The sequence below is a fragment of the Thunnus thynnus genome, chromosome 23 (assembly GCF_963924715.1).
Source record: "Thunnus thynnus chromosome 23, fThuThy2.1, whole genome shotgun sequence".
Classification (NCBI taxonomy): Eukaryota; Metazoa; Chordata; class Actinopteri; order Scombriformes; family Scombridae; genus Thunnus; species Thunnus thynnus.
Genome location: NC_089539.1, coordinates 26,585,932 through 26,605,704, shown reverse-complemented (window position 1 = coordinate 26,605,704; position 19,773 = coordinate 26,585,932). Strand labels below are relative to the sequence as shown.

The 19,773-nt window shown below is 45.6% G+C and overlaps 2 protein-coding genes across 2 annotated transcripts; one reads left to right on the top strand and one right to left on the bottom strand.

Moving 5' to 3' along the window:
• Positions 1-631: 631 nt before the first annotated feature.
• On the top strand, positions 632-6,604 carry gcc1 (GRIP and coiled-coil domain containing 1). The gene is made up of 3 exons (XM_067582408.1): positions 632-889; positions 1,719-2,875; positions 4,785-6,604. The coding sequence occupies exons 2-3, from the start codon at positions 1,979-1,981 to the stop codon at positions 6,063-6,065; spliced, it is 2,178 nt and encodes a 725-aa protein (XP_067438509.1). The 5' UTR covers positions 632-889; positions 1,719-1,978; the 3' UTR covers positions 6,066-6,604.
• A 184-nt stretch (positions 6,605-6,788) lies between these two features.
• On the bottom strand, positions 6,789-16,943 carry dennd6b (DENN/MADD domain containing 6B). Its single transcript, XM_067582410.1, has 20 exons — positions 16,433-16,943; positions 13,694-13,732; positions 13,563-13,605; positions 13,344-13,453; positions 12,906-12,986; positions 12,680-12,785; positions 12,513-12,592; positions 11,747-11,809; positions 11,614-11,669; positions 11,319-11,441; positions 11,104-11,199; positions 9,928-10,022; positions 9,142-9,207; positions 8,992-9,056; positions 8,830-8,919; positions 8,281-8,334; positions 8,085-8,194; positions 7,891-7,993; positions 7,740-7,814; positions 6,789-7,435 (listed from the first exon to the last, which is right to left on the bottom strand). The coding sequence occupies exons 1-20, from the start codon at positions 16,565-16,567 to the stop codon at positions 7,271-7,273; spliced, it is 1,755 nt and encodes a 584-aa protein (XP_067438511.1). The 5' UTR covers positions 16,568-16,943; the 3' UTR covers positions 6,789-7,270.
• Between the last annotated feature and the right edge of the window lie 2,830 nt (positions 16,944-19,773).

The following is a 19,773-nucleotide window of genomic DNA, read 5'->3' as shown; positions in this document are numbered from 1 at the left end:
AAAAACAACTTAAAGGCATTTCATCTGTAACCCCCCCCCCCCCCCCCCCCCCCCCCCCAAAAAAAAAAGAAAAACAAACAAACATACAGTACAGTAGTTGCAGTAAAAGTACATAAATATAGTGAGCTTGATGTAGTTAAAGTATTGCAGTTTTCAGTTTTTGGACTTTTTCTCTAATCTTTGATTTTTGCTGAAATATTGGATCATTTGAACATTTATTGAAATGAAAGCATGTGAGAAGTTTAGAGGGAAAAATCACTATTTGGTGGAGCTGTTAACAACTCATAGACATGTGAAATGTGACCCCGACTACACACTGCTTTTTGTAAGACGTCAAAAGCCAAAAAGGTTGGAAACCACTGGTTTCATCTTTAACAATGTGTTGTATTTTAAAAGCTTGTTATATTATCCATTGTGTCAAATCTTCACCTGAAAAGTAACTAAAGCTGTCAAATAAATGTAGTGGAGTAGAAAGTACAATATTTCCCTCTGAAATGTAGAAAGTAGCATCACATGGAAATACTCCAGTAAAGTACAAGTACCTCTAAACTGTACTTTAGTGCAGTACTTGAGTAAATGTATTTAGTTACTTTCCAGGACTGTAAAAGGTCAGATTAGACATCAGTGTGAACCAGAACAGCTCCGTCTGTCTGCTTTGTTAAACATGTTTTACTGACTGATGATTTTCCTGATAGCAGTGAACGCAGCATCAGATTCCCGCCTCCTCCTCATCCTCCTCCAGTTCCGGTTCAGACCAATATGGCGGCTGTTCGCTCACAGCTGCTGATCAGTTTAACTCTCAGTTCAGGTTTTTATTTACATTTTTCTGATGAAATAAATCGACAGTGAAACTTCAGAGCGTGGTCACGTGCTGCTAACGGGTTATCAGGTAAGAACCGGATCAAAGTCCGTGATTATTGTCGGTCTTTGATCAGTTTAACGATCAGCTGTCTGCTGATCATTAAACTGTTTGATCAGTTTAACGATCAGCTGTCTGCTGAAACAAACAGACAAACTGATCGATAATTAGATTGATATTTAGATAGTTGCAGTTGAATTTAAAGCCCCGCTTCAAACAGTAATAAACTACGTGATCAATAGTTGAATTATTCAGTGTAAGAAATGCCAAAACATGAAATAATATCAATAAATAATCACAGATTGTAACTGATACTAACTCCTGATACTAACCAGAGTTCTCAGATTTACAACTGCCAGTGAAGTAGCAACTATTTTAATAATCAATAATTATTAAAAACATCAATAATAAAATAATCATTAGTGAACATAAACAGCGAAAAAAACAATAAGATGCAGAATCATTGATCACATTAACAGACGATAACAACTGCTGTTGTTGAAAACATATATTTTTGTACTAGAGCTGCAACTAACGATTAGTTTCTTTATCGATTAATCTGTTCATTGTTTTCTGGATTAATTAATTAGCAGTTTGGTCCATACAATGTCAGAAAATGGTGACGATGATGACGTCATCAAATGTCTTGTTTTGTCCACAAAGATTTTGTCACAGAGAAAATATTCACATTTAACAAGCTGCAATCAGAGAATTTGGACTTTTTCTTCTTAAAAAATGACTCAAAACGATTAATCGATTATCAAGATAATTGATGACTGATTTTATAGTCTGCAACTAATTGATTAGTCGTTGGAACTCTGTGACATCATCAACATGACATCACTCTGTCTGGTTGCAGGAACCAGTGAAGGTCTGAGTCCGTGGTGGTTTCAGATGAACTAGCTGTCCCTGCAGGATGCTGGATCGGGTCTGAGCGGACCCTGTTGGGATCAGATCTGAGCGGACCCCTTTAAGATCAGTCCTGGGCAGCCCCTGTTAGGATCAGGTCTGAGCAGCCCTGTTAGGATCAGATCTGAGCGGACCCCTTTAGGATCAGTTCGGGGCAGCCCCTGTTAGGATCAGGTCTGAGTGGACCCAGTTGGGATCAAGTTTGGGCAAATGGAGAAGTTTGGGATGAGTTTCGGGGTTGGGGGGGCCAGCAGGAAGGAACTGCTGGAGACCATCGAGGCCCAGAAGAAGCAGCTGGTCCAGTACCAGACCCGCTTCAGGGATGTGGTCCAGGCCTACAAGAGCCTGCTGAAGGAGAAGGAGGCTTTGGAGTCCAGCCTGCAGGTCTTGACTGGGTCCCAGGAGGTGGACCAGCAGGATCAGGACTCCCTGGAAGACCGCAACTCGCCACACAGTGAGGCCTCTGTGGACCCGCAAGAGACCACCAGAGACCAGAGCAGGGAGGACCAGGGAGGGCCGGGAGGGCCCTCAAGGTCTGAGACCAGTGGCTCTGAGAGTGGGGGTCCAGAGCAGGAGCAGGCCCCGCCTCTCCCCAGCTCAGAGGCAGACCGCCGAGTCGCTCAGCTGAAGAGCCAACTGAGCACGCTCAGCGGTGCTGTCGCCACAGTGACGCAGGAGAAGTCCCGCATGGAGGCGAGTTTCCAAGCCGACCGGCGGCAGCTGAAACAGGAAGTGGAGGAGCTGCAGGATCGCTTGGTCGCTGTGACGACACAGCAGGAGGCGGAGCTCTGCAGCCTGCAGCAGCAGCTGGCGGAGAGTCGCGCTCGCATCATCACACAGCAGCACGAGCGCGAGCAGGAGCAGCGAGACCACGTCCTGCAGCTGCAGGAGCTGACCTGCATCCTGCAGCAGCAGCGCCTCCTGAAGACACCACAGGATGCAGACCAGGGGGCAGAGTCTCAGGTTTACCTGGACCAGTCCAGGAAGAGGCCGGAGGCGGCCGAGGAGGACCAGACCAGACCAGATGCCAGAGTGGACCAGCTGCAGCAAGAGCTACTGGACCTGAAGAACCAGGTCCAGGACCAGGTCCACAGTGAGACCAGGAAGGTAAGACCCAGACCAGGACCACCAAGAACTAGGTCTAAACTACCTGTAATAGACTGACACCAGGAGGGTAAGGCTAAGACGAGGCCTACCCAGAACCAGGCCTAAACTATCAATCAATCAATCAATTTTTATTTATATAGCACCAAATCACAACAAAAGTCATCTCAGGGCACTTTTCACATAGAGCAGGTCTAGACCGTACTCTTTAATTTACAGAGACCCAACAATTCCCCCATGAGCAGCACTTGGCGACAGCAGTAAGGAAAAACTCCCCTTTAACGGGTAGAAACCTCAAGCAGAACCCGGCTCTTGGTGGGCGGCCATCTGCTTTGACTGGTTGGATTGAGAGAGAGAAAGAGAGAGGGAAAGGGGGAGGGGGACGACGACAGAATAACAACAATCATAACAACAACAACAACAGCAGTAGCAGCAGCCGGGGAAGGATGCCATCAGGACTGTGAAGGACCGCGAAGGTTCGGCCCAGAACCCAGGGTTTCTTGCGAGATGAGAAAGCACAAAAAAACTCCGGGGAAGAAGCAAAGTTAGTGACATGCATTGATGTTACATGAAAGCATACAGATGGAGAGGAGGAGGAGGAGAGAGGAGCTCAGTGCATCATGGGAAGTCCCCCAGCAGTCTAGGCCTATAGCAGCATAACTAAGGGCTGATCCAAGGCGAGCCTGGTCGGCCCTAACTATAAGCTTTATCAAAAAGGAAAGTTTTAAGCCTACTCTTAAACATAGTTTTAGTCAGAACACGTGCAGCTGCATTCTGGACCAGCTGGAGAGTCTTTAGAGACTTGTTAGAGCAGCCTGATAATAAGGAATTGCAATAATCCAGCCTAGAAGTAACAAATGTGTGGACTAGTTTTTCTGCATCTTTTAGGGACAGGATGTGCCTGATTTTTGTGATATTACGTAAGTGGAAAAAGGCAGTCCTTGAGATTTGATTTATGTGGGAGTTAAAGGACATATCCTGATCAAAGATAACTCCCAGATTCCTTACGGTGGTGCTGGAGGCCAGGGTAATGCCATCCAGAGTAGCTTTATCATTAGATAATGTGTTTCTAAGGTGTTTAGGGCCAAACACAATAACTTCAGTTTTATCTGAGTTTAATAGCAGAAAATTGCAGGTCATCCAGGTCTTTATGTCGTTAAGGCATGCTTGGAGTTTGTTTAACTGATTGGTTTCATCTGGCTTCATTGATAAATATAATTGAACATTGAACAATGAACATTTATGGAGTGTTTCCTAATAATATTACCTAAAGGAAGCATATATAAGGTGAATAGAATTGGTCCAAGTACAGAACCTTGTGGAACTCCGTGTCTAACTTTTGCCTTCATGGAGGATTCATCATTAACATGTACAAACTGAAATCGGTCTGATAAATAGGACTTAAACCAACTTAATGCAGTTCCTTTAATGCCAATTAAATGTTCCAGTCTCTGCAAAAGGATTTGATGGTCAGTTGTGTCGAATGCAGCACTAAGATCTAACAGGACAAGTATAGAGACAAATCCTTTGTCCGATGCAGTTAGGAGGTCATTAGTGACTTTCACCAGTGCTGTCTCTGTGCTATGATGCCTCTAAATCCTGACTGAAAATCCTCAAATAAACTATTGTTATGTAGAAAGTCACATAACTGATTAGAGACTGCTTTCTCAAGGATCTTAGAGAGAAATGGAAGGTTAGATATGGGTCTATACCTGTGACAAACTAAGACTAAGACTACCCAGACCCAGTTCAAAACCACCTGAACAGACTGACAACAGGAGAGTAAGACTAGGACCAGGACTATCCAGAACCAGGTCTAAATTACCTGTAATAGACTGAGACTAAGAGAGTAAGATTCAGACCAGGACTACCCAGAACCAGGACTAAACTAACCCCTGTGTTGTGTCTGCAGGCGTGTCAGGCGGAGGAGCGGGCACGTGAGCGCGCTCAGGCTGCAGAGCTTCGGGTCGCCGGTCTGGAGCAGCGGCTGTCAGAGCTGTCGGAGCTGCTCGGTTCCTGTGAGAAGGCGAAGCAGCGAGACCAGCAGGTGGCTCAGAGACTCCGAGAACGGATCCTGCAGCTCGACACTGAGAACAAAATGCTCGCCATCGCTGCCTCCAACAGGTCAAACTCTGACCTCGGCCTGGACGAGTCTCAGCTGGACGTGGTGGCGCTGAAGGACAAGATGGAAAAGGTTAAGAAGCTGCTGCTGCTGGCGGCCCAGAGGGACCCAGACCAGGCGCCCATCATCCAGAACCTCACTGAGAGTGAGGCAGAGCCGGGCAGGGACAGTGCCTCGGCGCTAGCGTGCCAGCAGGAGCTGCGGCAGCTGAAGGACGAATTTGAACGCTACAAGCTGCGAGCGCAGGTAGTGCTGAAGAACAAGAACGCCAAAGATGGCTGCCAGGCCAGAGAGCTGGAGGAAGTGCGGGACCAGCTGGCGGAGCTGAAGGAGAAGTACATCAACCTGCGGATCCAGAGCGACGAGGCCGAGGCCCAGCACTGCCGGCAGCTGGAGGAGCGCCAGCAGCAGGCGGCGGCGCTGCAGCAGAGTCACAGACAGGAAGTGGAGCGTGTGGAGGCGCTGCACCGTGATGAGCTGCTGCGGCTGGAGGCGGAGCTACACAAACAGCGAGAGAGGACCATGGCCCTGCTGGATGAGAAGGACCAGGAGCTGGAGCGCCTCCGGGCCGCCGCTCTGAGCATGAACACGACGCGCTGCGCTGCCACCGATAACACGGCCACAGACAGTGCTGACGCTGAGGAGAGCGAGGGTGACGTCATCAGCCAGGCGCTGCGGCGGGCGGCACCCACTGAGCCCACATTGTTGCTGTACGCTGAGCAGCTAGCCAGGAAAGAGGTGGAGGCCGGAGCTCTGCGGCGGCAGAAACACCAGTTGGAGGAGGACGTCCACCAGCTGCAGGCCAAAGTCATTGCCAACGCCGAGCGGCACGATGAGGAGGCGGCTGACCTGCGAGGACGACTCGACAAACTGATTCGAGACCAGAGCCGAGAGGGCGCCAACATGGAGTATCTGAAAAACATCATCTACAAGTTCCTGACGCTGCAGGACGCCAGCGGGAGGCAGCAGACGCTCGCCGCCATCCTCACCATCCTGCACTTCAGCCCGCAGGAGAAACACGCCATCATGAGGCTGCAGGGCACCACCTGGTGGTCCTCCAGCAAGAGATAACACCAGAAGAAGAACCACGCCGTCATGAGGCTGCAGGGCACCACCTGGTGGTCCTCCAGCAAGAGATAACACCAGAAGAAGAAACACGCCGTCATGAGGCTGCAGGGCACCACCTGGTGGTCCTCCAGCAAGAGATAACACCAGAAGAAGAAACACGCCGTCATGAGGCTGCAGGGCACCACCTGGTGGTCCTCCAGCAAGAGATAACACCAGAAGAAGAAACACGCCGTCATGAGGCTGCAGGGCACCACCTGGTGGTCCTCCAGCAAGAGATAACACCAGAAGAAGAGACTTTAAATTGTATTTATGTGAAACTTTGATTCAGTTTTTTGAACCAAACCTCAGACCAGAAGTGCAGGTTTGAGGGTTTGTTTCTTTGAAGTTTATTTGATATAAAAACTGAATTGTTTGGTTTCAGCTGCAGAGAAAATATGAAAATATAAAGACTCACTGTGAGTAACTTAATGCAGCCCTTCATATCATTAATATGTATATTTTTGATTCTCATTGAAATTAAACTATTTTTCCTGCTTCACAAACTTGTTTGTACTCGTTCTATAATTTATGTTGGTGCACCGTAATTATTATATATTATTATAATGTTTCCCACAGAGACGATCCACCAACCTGAAATACAGTTTTATATAAATATGATTCAGACTGATATTTACTGCTTGACAGGCTTCAGGGAAAGAATGAAATAAACAGTAAATGACACAAGAAGACTGTTTATATAATTCAGGTTTTTATTTTTCAGAGCAAAACAAATATTTACAGTTAGTGAGAAAGAAAGAAAGGTGAGCGACATGAAGTCAGTGTTACATTCACTGAACTCAGTTTATAAAAATATCTTCAACATTCATCATCAAACCCAACAGAAATAAATAAACTGTTTTCTTTCATCTGCGTTCAATGAATAAACATAACAGGACAAACATTTAGCTTTTAGTGTTTCATTAATGTAACTGAGTAACAGGAGCCACTGTGAACGACACAAATCTCCAGAAAAACGTCAAACTACGTCGAGAAAAAGAATCACAATGTTGTGAGAAAAAAGTCGAATTATTTCGCAAATATTCTGACTTTTCTGTTTTTTTCCTCATAACTTTGTGACTTTTTCCCTCCTGCTGAACATTTGAGATCAGCTTCAGAACGTCTGAACTTCATGAAGGCGTCACGATGAGAAGTCGAGTCCGAGTCGGATCTCAGAGAGACGTCGGTACCTGCCGCAGGTGTGTTTGTGTGTCTGTGTGAGCGTTCAGGACTCGCCGCAGGTCTGCAGGCAGCGATCTGATGATGGACGTTATGAACACGTCCAGTTTGTCGAAAACTCCGTCCTTCACCTGCAACTGCTGCCGGCGAGCTTTCAACTGAAAAACAGGGTCAGAAACTCACTTCCTGTCCTCTATTTAAACACATTTATCATCATTAGAAAAAAGATCTTTTAATGAGAATGAAGTCAAATATTCAGAGAAGATTCATTTCACCTGTTTACTAATTAAAACAAAGACAACAACAGACACAAAGCTGTTTTCAACAAAGATGTTTTCCTGAATGTTTTTTTTCTCTCAAAGTAATAAAACTTTATATAGTAATTTAAACTATTATGACATTCATGTAAAACTATTACAACTTATAGAAAAAGACAGATTGAGTTTCCAGCAGTTTCCTCACCAGCTTCTCTCGGAGCTTCAGAATCAGGTCGACTATTTCCACCTCAGACTTGTCTTTGGTCCAGCCCAGCAGGTCCTGGTGGAATCAGTAAGAACCTGTTATTATCCAGATGTTTGACTGTGACAGCTGTGAACATGATGAGAACACTCACGGAGTCACAGATGACCTCCAGGTGAAGACTCTCCAGCTTCTGACTCATCTCTCTGTGTCGCTGTCGGTACCAACCGTCAAAGTTCGGAGACCTGAAGAACTTCCTGCGAAGAGTTAAAAACATCAATAATCTGACATAAATTATTCTGTTTTCACTAAAGAACGTCTGAGAACTTTAAGACGCGACTGACTCACCTGTACAGTCCCATCCAATCACCTTTGAGCACCGAGGTGAGCTGAGGGCCGGTGTGATCCAGAGTGGACATGAACTCGTCCTGACTGAAGGGACGAATCTGAGGAGGCGTCTGAACAAACAAACCGACACTTAAACCAGGTTTCACCTGCAAACACCTGACGTCAGCGTGACATCACTAATGCACTTCCTGTTTACCTTCCAGGGCGTCACAGATCTCTGCAGTGGCATCAGACTCGCCATGTACCGCTCCTGACAGACAAAACGCAGGGTTCAACTGACCAACACATTCACCAGACTGCTGTCATTTTACCAATTAAAAGAAACTAATAACGAGTTGTTTCTTATTATTATTATTGTGTAACAGTTGACGGTAACGAGTTGTTTGTTGTTATTTATGTAACAGCTGACGGTAACGAGTTGTTTGTTGTTATTTATGTAACAGTTGACGGTAACGAGTTGTTTGTTGTTATTTATGTAACAGTCGACGGTAACGAGGAGTTGTTTGTTGTTGTTATTTATGTAACAGTCGACGGTAACGAGGAGTTGTTTGTTGTTGTTATTTATGTAACAGCTGACGGTAACGAGTTGTTTGTTGTTGTTATTTATGTAACAGTTGACGGTAACGAGTTGTTTGTTGTTATTTATGTAACAGCTGACGGTAACGAGGAAATGAATGACAGTAAATGAAGAGCAACTTGTCGATGGGTAGCGATGTTCCTGCGAGCTGATTGGCTGTTTTCTCACCAGTGGGATAATGAAGCTCTGAGTCAGCTCTAACAGGTGTCTCCTCAAGATGGCGCTCTGCACCTCTGATGGTCTCTTCCTCTGAATCCCCTGCAGAAACAGACGCTCAGACTGAGAACATGATCACACGCTTCCTGTTGGGACGTTTAGCTGCTGCTTTACCTTCAACAGTCTCTTAATGAGAACTTTGTCTTTGTGTAGAAAGGTCTTGTAGGCTGTGTAGATCCCTGCAGACACACAGGTAACAGAACACTAAAGACAACAGACTGAGGCTGGTGTTCATGTTCACCTGCTGCTGCTCTGTTATCTTACCTGGTTTAGTGTCCAGTGTTTTCAGCTTGGACAGTTTCTTCACCTTCACCTGTTTGGGTAAATCACCTGAAAGGAGACAAAAGATTCACATCAGTCTGTGTGACTCTATAATCCTCCAACACTTCACCTTCTCCATCTCTGACAACAACAACACGATGCAGCTCGAAATATACATTCATTAGAATATTCAGTGACGCCAGCATGCAGAAATATTCAAGACAAAATAACACATTTATACTGCAGCAAAAAACTGCATGGGATCAGCATAAAGTGGGCATGTCTGTAAAGGGGAGACTGGTGGGAACCATAGAACCCATTTTCATTCTGGAGGTCAGAGGTCAAGGGACCCCTTTGAAAATGGCCATGCCACTTTTTCCCTCGCCAAAGTTTAGTGTAACTTTAGAGCGTTATTTATCACCTTCCTGACAAGCTATGACGTGGTTACCAGTGGATGCTTTATGTGGTCTAGTTTCATATGATACCAGTATCTTCAATGTGGCGTTAACTGAGTCCACCACAGCCTCAGAAAGCAGTGATGTCACTGACAGACGCCGCCGTCCTCCGGGAACTCAAACCATTAATCGATTATCAAAACATTTTCTGACTGCAGTTCTAAAATGTGGATCTGATAATAACATCCAGTAACTTCATGTCTCAGATACTTTAAATAAACATCGGAAAGCATGGAAAAGAAATGAAAAGAAAGAAGACTTGGAGAAGATGGATGAAGGAGGGAGAAGATGAGGATGAGGATATGCAGAAGAAGAACGTCAGGCTGTGGTCTACCTGCCATCCTGATCTCTCCCAGTCGGACCACATGAGGCCAGTTCTGGAAGGTCTTGATGAAGAACGGGTTGGTGACGCCAAGAATCACGTTTGGTCTGACGGAGAGAGAGACGGGTCAGACAGGTGGACTCAGGTGTGATCAGACAGACAGGTGGACTCAGGTGTGATAGACAGACAGGTGGACTCAGGTGTGTTCAGACAGACAGGTGGACTCAGGTGTGTTCAGACAGACAGGTGGACTCAGGTGTGTTCAGACAGACAGGTGGACTCAGGTGTGATAGACAGACAGGTGGACTCAGGTGTGTTCAGACAGACAGGTGGACTCAGGTGTGTTCAGACAGACAGGTGGACTCAGGTGTGATCAGACAGACAGGTGGACTCAGGTGTGTTCAGACAGACAGGTGGACTCAGGTGTGATAGACAGACAGGTGGACTCAGGGTGTGTTCAGACAGACGGGACTCAGGTGTGATCAGACAGACAGGTGGACTCAGGTGTGATAGACAGACAGGTGGACTCAGGGTGTGTTCAGACAGACAGGTGGACTCAGGTGTGATAGACAGACAGGTGGACTCAGGTGTGATAGACAGACGGGGACTCAGGTGTGAACAGACAGACAGGTGGACTCAGGTGTGATCAGACAGACAGGTGGACTCAGGTGTGTTCAGACAGACGGGGACTCAGGTGTGTTCAGACAGACGGGTGGACTCAGGTGTGATCAGACAGACAGGTGGACTCAGGTGTGATCAGACAGACAGGTGGACTCAGGTGTGATCAGACAGACAGGGACTCAGGTGTGATCAGACAGACAGGTGGACTCAGGTGTGATCAGACAGACAGGTGGACTCAGGTGTGTTCAGACAGACAGGTGGACTCAGGTGTGATCAGACAGACAGGTGGACTCAGGTGTGATCAGACAGACAGGTGGACTAAGGTGTGATCAGACAGACAGGGACTCAGGTGTGATCAGACAGACGGGGACTCAGGTGTGATCAGACAGACAGGTGGACTCAGGTGTGATCAGACAGACAGGTGGACTCAGGTGTGTTCAGACAGACAGGGACTCAGGTGTGATCAGACAGACGGGGACTCAGGTGTGATCAGACAGACAGGTGGACTCAGGTGTGATCAGACAGACAGGTGGACTCAGGTGTGTTCAGACAGACAGGTGGACTCACGGAGCCTGGGTCCGGGTGGTGTACTCTCTGAACTCGTTGTCGTGGATGGTGAAGTACGGACGGAAATCGCAGCAGAACTTCAGAGGACTGATGGAGCTGAGACACACACAAACATACTCTGTTACCACGGCAACAACACAACACTGCTCTCTGATTGGCTGCCAGAAAACCTGAAGCTGCAGATAAGGGAGGATTCTGATTGGCTGTTGGGTTACCTGACAAGAGCCAGCACAGTTTCTGAGGAGACGGTAGGAGACGGCGCCATGATGACCACAGGCTCCCCAAGCAACATGAGCTCCCAGAACATCTGCAGGTGGATCAGGACCGACTGGAAACACCTGGACAGGTGAGACGTCACGTTAGACTGAAACTAAAAGAACATCCAGACAGTCAGCAACAAGAGGACAAGAATCACATGACCAAAACTAATAAACATGTTGGTCTAAAGACGGAATCAGGTGCTAAAGGCAACTCTGGGGAGCAGCTAACACAGACAGGAAGTGGACTGACTTGAAGAGGTCTAGGTCGTGGATGGTGGGCAGCAGAATCGGAGCTGGCAGGAAGTTCTGAAGACAGAAAACAAACTTTATGAACAACAGAAACTCAGACAGAATGAGGAAGAAACACACAGAGACTCTCTGACCTCCTTCGCCGTCTGTCTGATTGGACTTCCTCCTGGTTTGTCGGCTTTTGACGGGATCCGGACCTAAAACAAATAAACATTAAGAAACAAAAAGGAACATGTTTTTTTACCTTAAAGTTAGTTGATTGAGAATAAAAAGAAAAGAAAGTGAGAAGACAGAGTACATGAACACTGTGGAAGGCTCTTCGTACCTCTACATACCTGCTTTCAAGTCTAGTTTCAACTCTGGTTCTGAGAAATCAAGTTTCTTCTTCTAATTACTACAATACCCATGAGCCTCAGCTGCTGTTACTATGGAGATGAAGCCAGTCAGAGGAGTGAATCAGAGTTTAAACCCCCTCCTCACTGCATTATTATGGATCCCACTGCAGTCCTTGGCGAGATACGCCCTGTGCTATGATTGGCCAGGCATCCGTGCTCGCGCCGCTAGCCTGCTGCTAACTGTGTTCATCCTGAAGGACCATCAGTTAACAGTCTGAGTCCAGCAGAGAGGCAAAGATAAAAAGTGTGTGTGGTGTGGTGTTGGTCTCCTCACCTATAAAACCACGCCCCACCTCACCTGTAAGACCACACCTTCTTCACCTATAAGACCATGCCCCCCCCCCCACCTGTAAGACCACGCCCCCACATATAAGACCACGCCCTCCTCACCTGTAAGACCACGCCCTCCTCACATGTAAGACTACGCCCCCCTCACCTGTAAGACCACGCCCTCCTCACCTGTAAGACTACGCCCCCCTCACCTGTAAGACTACGCCCCCCTCACCTGTAAGACCACGCCCATCACGGGTAGGTTAAGGGTCAATCCAGGTACGGGTGAAGGCCATTGGTCGATCTCGTTACACACTGTGAGGACAAGTAAAAGACATTTCAATGGAGTGAAAACCTGTGTTCTGATTGGTTAAAGGTTATGATGTAACGTGACAACATCACCTGCTTCCAGGCAGGGCTCCAGCTTCTCAAAGAACTCAGGTGCAATGATCTGCAGCAGCGAGTGGAACAGGTGAGTGTACGGCAGCCGGGATAGCAGCACCAGAGACTGCAACACAGAGTCACGTGACCAGACAGCTGTCATCTCAAACAATCACATGACCACACAGCCGTCAATCAAACATCACACGAACAGCTGTGTGTTAACAGGAGTGGACAGGTGACTCACCTTCTGGAAGTATCCTCTCTTCACAGAGACGTCCTTGACTTGTCTGAAATAGACGTAACCAAAGAAATGGGACACTTCCCTCTGAGGAGACAGAGAAACAAACACCTGGAAGCTTTGATCTGATTGGTCAGAGAGCAACAAACATCTCATATCTGATCTGTGTATCCAGGGGTTTCAGATACTCTCCTATCACAGTAACAGCTGGTCCGTTACCTGCAGAGAGGCCCTGATGAAACACTAACCAGGTGCATTTTGGGAGATGAAGGCTCCAGTGTTTTGGGGGAGGTCAGAGCAAGAGAAGCAGCTGATTGATTTGTTCTCTATTTACCAATCAGTCAATAAACCACAAAACAAAGGAAACCTCCTGATCATCCAGGAAGAACTAATCAGGCATCTTGTGCCAGATAAACTGATCGATCGATAACCTGCACGGCTCACCTGCAGGGTGACCGGGGCGTCTCTGTTGTAGACGTCGTCTCTGAACCTCGCAGCTCTGCGACCGACCGACTGACGCAGCCTGAAGCTGAACTGAGTGTCGCCGAGGCATCCTGGGAAATCAGTCAACACACACACACACACACACACACACAGGTCATGTGACCTCTGACCGCTGACCTCTGACCTCTCACATATGATGTAATGTTGTTAGACATTCACCTGAGTACGAGTCAGGAAACGACAGGTAGCAGATGCTGGTTTTCTGACAATAAATCACAAGAAACATGATCAATAAAATGATCATCAATAAAGTGATTATCAGTTTGTGAAAAATAAGTTGATTAAATTACCTCCTTCTCTGTGAGCTTCACATCCTGAGGATAAACCAGCTGAAACACCGAGAAGAAAACACTGATTGAACTGTAAAATGTGACTTTATGCTTTTAAAATAAGAATAATAATGTTCACTTTCCATCATCTCAACAGACACGTCAATAAAATCTTTACAAATGATTCCGTTTTATACATATAGTGAGCAGCAGCAGGAACCCTAACCCCCCCCCCCCCAACACCTAACCCCCCCAACCCCAACACTAACCCCCCCCAACACCTACCACTAACCCCCCCAACCCTAACACTAACCCCCCCAACACCTAACCCCCCCAACCCTAACACTAACCCCCCAACGCCTAACACTAACCCCCCCAACACCTAACCCCCCCAACCCTAACACTAACCCCCCCAACACCTATCACCAACCCCCCCAACACCTATCACTAACCCCCCCAACATCTAACCCCCCCCAACACCTAACCCCCCCAACCCTAACACTAACCCCCCAACACCTAACCCCCCCAACCCTAACACTAACCCCCCAACACCTAACCCCCCCAACCCTAACACTAACCCCCCAACGCCTAACACTAACCCCCCCAACACCTAACCCCCCCAACCCTAACACCAACCCCCCCAACACCTATCACTAACCCCCCCAACATCTAACCCCCCCCAACACCTAACCCCCCCAACCCTAACACTAACCCCCCAACACCTAACCCCCCCAACACCTAACCCCCCGACCCTAACACTAACCCCCCCAACACCTAACCCCCCCAACCCCAATACTAACCCCCCCAACCCTAACACTAACCCCCCCAACGCCTAACACTAACCCCCCCAACACCTAACCCCCCCAACCCCAATACTAACCCCCCCAACACCTAACCCCCCCAACCCCAATACTAACCCGCCCAACACCTAACCCCCCCAACCCCAATACTAACCCGCCCAACACCTACTACTAACCCCCCAATGCCTAACACTAACCCCCCCAACACCTAACCCCCCCAACCCCAATACCAACCCCCCCAACACCTAACACTAACCCCCCCAACACCTAACCCCCCCATGCCTAACCCCCCAACCCTAACCCCAACCCCCAACACCTAACCCCCCAACCCTAACACTAACTCGCCCAACACCTAACCCTAACCCCCCAAATCTAATTAAGTACACCTGTACATTAAATACACCTGTCACATTAAATACACCTGTCACATTAAGTACACCTGTACATTAAATACACCTGTCACATTAAATACACCTGTCACATTAAGTACACCTGCACATTAAATACACCTGCACATTAAATACACCTGTACATTAAATACACCTGTCACATTAAATACACCTGCACATTAAATACACCTGTCACATTAAGTACACCTGTCACATTAAGTACACCTGTCACATTAAATACACCTGTCACATTAAGTACACCTGTACATTAAATACACCTGTACATTAAATACACCTGTCACATTAAGTACACCTGTACATTAAATACACCTGTCACATTAAGTACACCTGTACATTAAATACACCTGTCACATTAAATACACCTGCACATTAAATACACCTGTCACATTAAATACACCTGTCACATTAAGTACACCTGTACATTAAATACACCTGCACATTAAATACACCTGTCACATTAAATACACCTGTACATTAAATACACCTGTCACATTAAATACACCTGCACATTAAATACACCTGTACATTAAATACACCTGCACATTAAATACACCTGTCACATTAAGTACACCTGTCACATTAAATACACCTGCACATTAAATACACCTGTCACATTAAATACACCTGTACATTAAATACACCTGCACATTAAATACACCTGCACATTAAATACACCTGTACACTAAATACACCTGCACATTAAATACACCTGTCACATTAAATACACCTGTCACATTAAATACACCTGCACATTAAGTACACCTGTACATTAAATACACCTGTCACATTAAATACACCTGTCACATTAAATACACCTGCACATTAAATACACCTGTCACATTAAATACACCTGCACATTAAATACACCTGTCACATTAAGTACACCTGTACATTAAATACACCTGTCACATTAAATACACCTGTCACATTAAATGCACCTGCACATTAAATACACCTGTACATTAAATACACCTGTACATTAAATACACCTGCACATTAAATACACCTGTCACATTAAATACACCTGCACATTAAATACACCTGTCACATTAAGTACACCTGTCACATTAGATACACCTGTCACATTAAATACACCTGTACATTAAATACACCTGTCACATTAAGTACACCTGTCACATTAAATACACCTGTACATTAAATACACCTGTACATTGAATACACCTGTCACATTAAGTACACCTGTACATTAAATACACCTGTACATTAAATACACCTGTCACATTAAATACACCTGTCACATTAAATACACCTGTACATTAAATACACCTGTACATTAAATACACCTGTCACATTAAATACACCTGTACATTAAATACACCTGTACATTAAATACACCTGACACATTAAATACACCTGTACATTGAATACACCTGTCACATTAACGCACTAGTATAAATATGAGTGTTTGAAGGTTCATCCTGTTCATCAGCAGCATCTGAAGCTTCTGTTCTGATCAATTTACTATTTAAATCATCTTTCAGTTACACCGCTGGTAAACGTTGCTAACGATGCTAAGCTAACCACCGTACCTCTATGGCTTGTCCGAGCTCCAGGTCGAAGGTAACGACACACACGCACTCCAGCCAGGAGGCGAAGCGGGCCCACGGACACCGGCCGTCCGCCTCCTCATGTCGCGGTGAACCGCAGCCGTCAAACGGGTTCATGACGACCGACTCAGAGCTCCGCGACCTCCATCCTCCCTGCTCCGTTCCTCCATCAGATCAGCAGCTCCGGTACTGACTCCCGGACAGCTGCGCTGCTCCGCCGCCAGCGCCCCCTGCTGGAGGGACACATCATCATCCTCCTCATCCTCCTCAACTTCTTTCATTCTTCTTCAGAGCTCTTGACTCTTGGTCTTGCTTAATCTATTTTGCCATATCTGCATTCCTGCTTTTCCTTTTCCAGGTGGACTGGTTGTGTTACTTCCTTTTGCAGAGACCTTTTTGCTAGTTTATTGTCACACTCATTCCCAGGACCACCTCTAGCCCCCCATCAACCACCGAGCCAGTGCTGCCTCGACACCACCTGCTCATTCTACAGTAAAAATATGGACTTCAGACACCACAATGGTTGCAAGACAAAAATATATATTTTTATTTTTATAAATTAAAATCACTTCTCAAACAAACGAATCACTTATCAAAGAATGAAATGATTAAATATTACCAACTACCTGTTAGTAACATCTAAGACTCTGGCATTTGGTTATTGATCGATTACACTGGATAGATGTCATGTGCCTAAAATGTTCTGGACTGTTTTCAGGGCTTTTGAGTATTGAGTCCATTACTGATTAGTTTGTAGTTGTTTGTTTGTTTGTGACAACAGTTTGCAGCAGAAGCAGTAAAGATGTTGTTTCTTGGAACCACTCAGCTTCTCTTGATTTTTTTCTCCATTCACTAATTTCCTGTGAGGTGGTGTTGATGGGAACCATCCTCTGCTGCCCCCCTCCCTTCTCCCCCATCTGTATCTCTACCATATATTTCTTTTTCCGTCACCTGCGTTACAGCTTTTTCCTCTTTTTAGGTGGTGCCGTGCTCACGTTAGCTAACCTGCTCCCCATACGCTCTCTCGCTCTGCAGTAATTTAAAGGGACTCTGATGGCAGTGGCACTTGCATCACATCAACAGTTTCCTAGGCAACGACACAGAGGTGGCCCACTAGGCCTGTACAGTAATAAGGGAAACCTGATATGGCCTCTGCTGACTAACTCCGCCCTCATCATATCAGACAGGATCTACAGCTGCTGCCTCCATGGATCTGTTCCAGCTGATGGTGTCTGCAGGCTGTAGAGCAGCAGTGGATGTTGTGTCTGTTGTTCCTTCACCTGCAGGCAAATCTAAACATACATGTAAATATAGTTATCAGTCCTTCAGTAAGAACACACAATGATTAGCTAGCTGTGTATTGGTCGATTTCTCCAACTGGAGGAAATCACTGACATCATCAGTGACCATTGTGAGTGGCTAAATAAATGAGACGTGCGTGCAGCACATCTCCAGACTGGAATCAGGCTCATGTTTCACCGTCAGCAGGTGCAGGTTGTCGTCATGCAGGTACTTTGGGTTTGGAACGACTTAATAGTTCTTAAGAAAACAGGTTTCTTGAAAGACACATTGCTTTTGATTTGTTTAATTATTAAATGCTGTTAGTGCCACAAAGGAAATTCTATTCAGTCTCATTATGTTGGTGCAGAAATATCAGAGGAGTAAATCTCAATACTTGGACAAGTACAACCAAAAGTATCTGCATGGCTACAGAACACTAGAGACAAGTGAGAGAATATGGTTTTCCATATTCAAAACTGGCGGTTCAGGTAACGGACACAACTAGAAAAGGCCCTGATGAAGATGAGGGGCTCTGGTTTCAGTAAACCAGGATGAAGGGGCCTACCAACTGTCAGCTGCTGTCCTCAAACAGCTAGCAGAGGTCAGTGTCTGCAGGTTCTCCACAATACAAATACACTACTGTATTCATTCAGCAAGGAAACAGGAAATAAAACCAACATACCTTCAAACTGCTCCAACATCACACACAGAAAATATCACTTCATCATGTTGTTCACTTGTTTGCATTGTTGTTGAGCTGCTGTGTGATTAATGTCACCCTTAATGATGCTGACACACATGAATGACAACCAGTCATGATGTAGAAAATATATAATAACATATATATATATAAACACTTGACATATATCAACATAAATAAACAAAGGGAAGCTAATATTTCCTTTAAACATTTACAAAGAAATACTCGGTTTTGACCTTTTTGAAGCCAAACTGAATCAGATTTTGAGTGAAAGCTGGTTGCTTGAAGAGGAAAGTAGAGCAGCTGCGTCTGTATGTTCCAGTTCACTGAGACAGGAAACAATGATGCTCATGTCGTCAACACGCACTCAGACCGTACGGACAGTTTTAATACATATATATACAAAGTAAATAACATGAGACTGATGTATGTGCTGTTCTTCTGCGCCCATAGTTTGCATGATACACATTTACATGGAGTAAGAAAACTTTATTTATCTGGTACGTTTGATTCCAGGAGGAAGCAGGATGTGCTTCACAGGGCTGAAACACTATGTGGATAAAACAGTAAACATCAATAATACATGAGAGTTTAAACCATTAAGACAGCAGGAACACAATGAAATAATTAGAGCAGCAAGTGGCCACTAAACAGGAATGTTTTTAACAGACGATGGCGTCGCAGCAGCTGACATGACTGCAAAAGATGTTCCAGCAGTTTGGAGCATAAACGCTAAAAGCAGTTTCATCCGTTTCCATGGAGACCCAGAGAATAACCAGACGTCCATCACGGTCATCACTGACATTTAATCACAATTAATACAAGCGTTCAGATTAAACACTGTAGAAGAATAATGTTGTTCATTACAGAAAATAACAGTAGAAAATAGTTGTAGAAAATTAGCAAAGAAGATTATTTTTACAAACATTTTCAACACTTGTAGCCTCAAATAAATAAAACAGTCTCAATAAAACTTGTCTTGATGAATCTGCTGCAGGATTTCAATGATTTACAGTGTTTGTAGTGAATTAAATGCATCATTAAGGGTGACATTAATCACACAGCAGCTCAACAACAATGCAAACAAGTGAACAACATGATGAAGTGATATTTTCTGTGTGTGATGTTGGAGCAGTTTGAAGGGATGTTGGTTTTATTTCCTGTTTCCTTGCTGAATGAATACAGTAGTGTATTTGTATTGTGGAGAACCTGCAGACACTGACCTCTGCTAGCTGTTTGAGGACAGCAGCTGACAGTTGGTAGGCCCCTTCATCCTGGTTTACTGAAACCAGAGCCCCTCATCTTCATCAGGGCCTTTTCTAGTTGTGTCCGTTACCTGAAC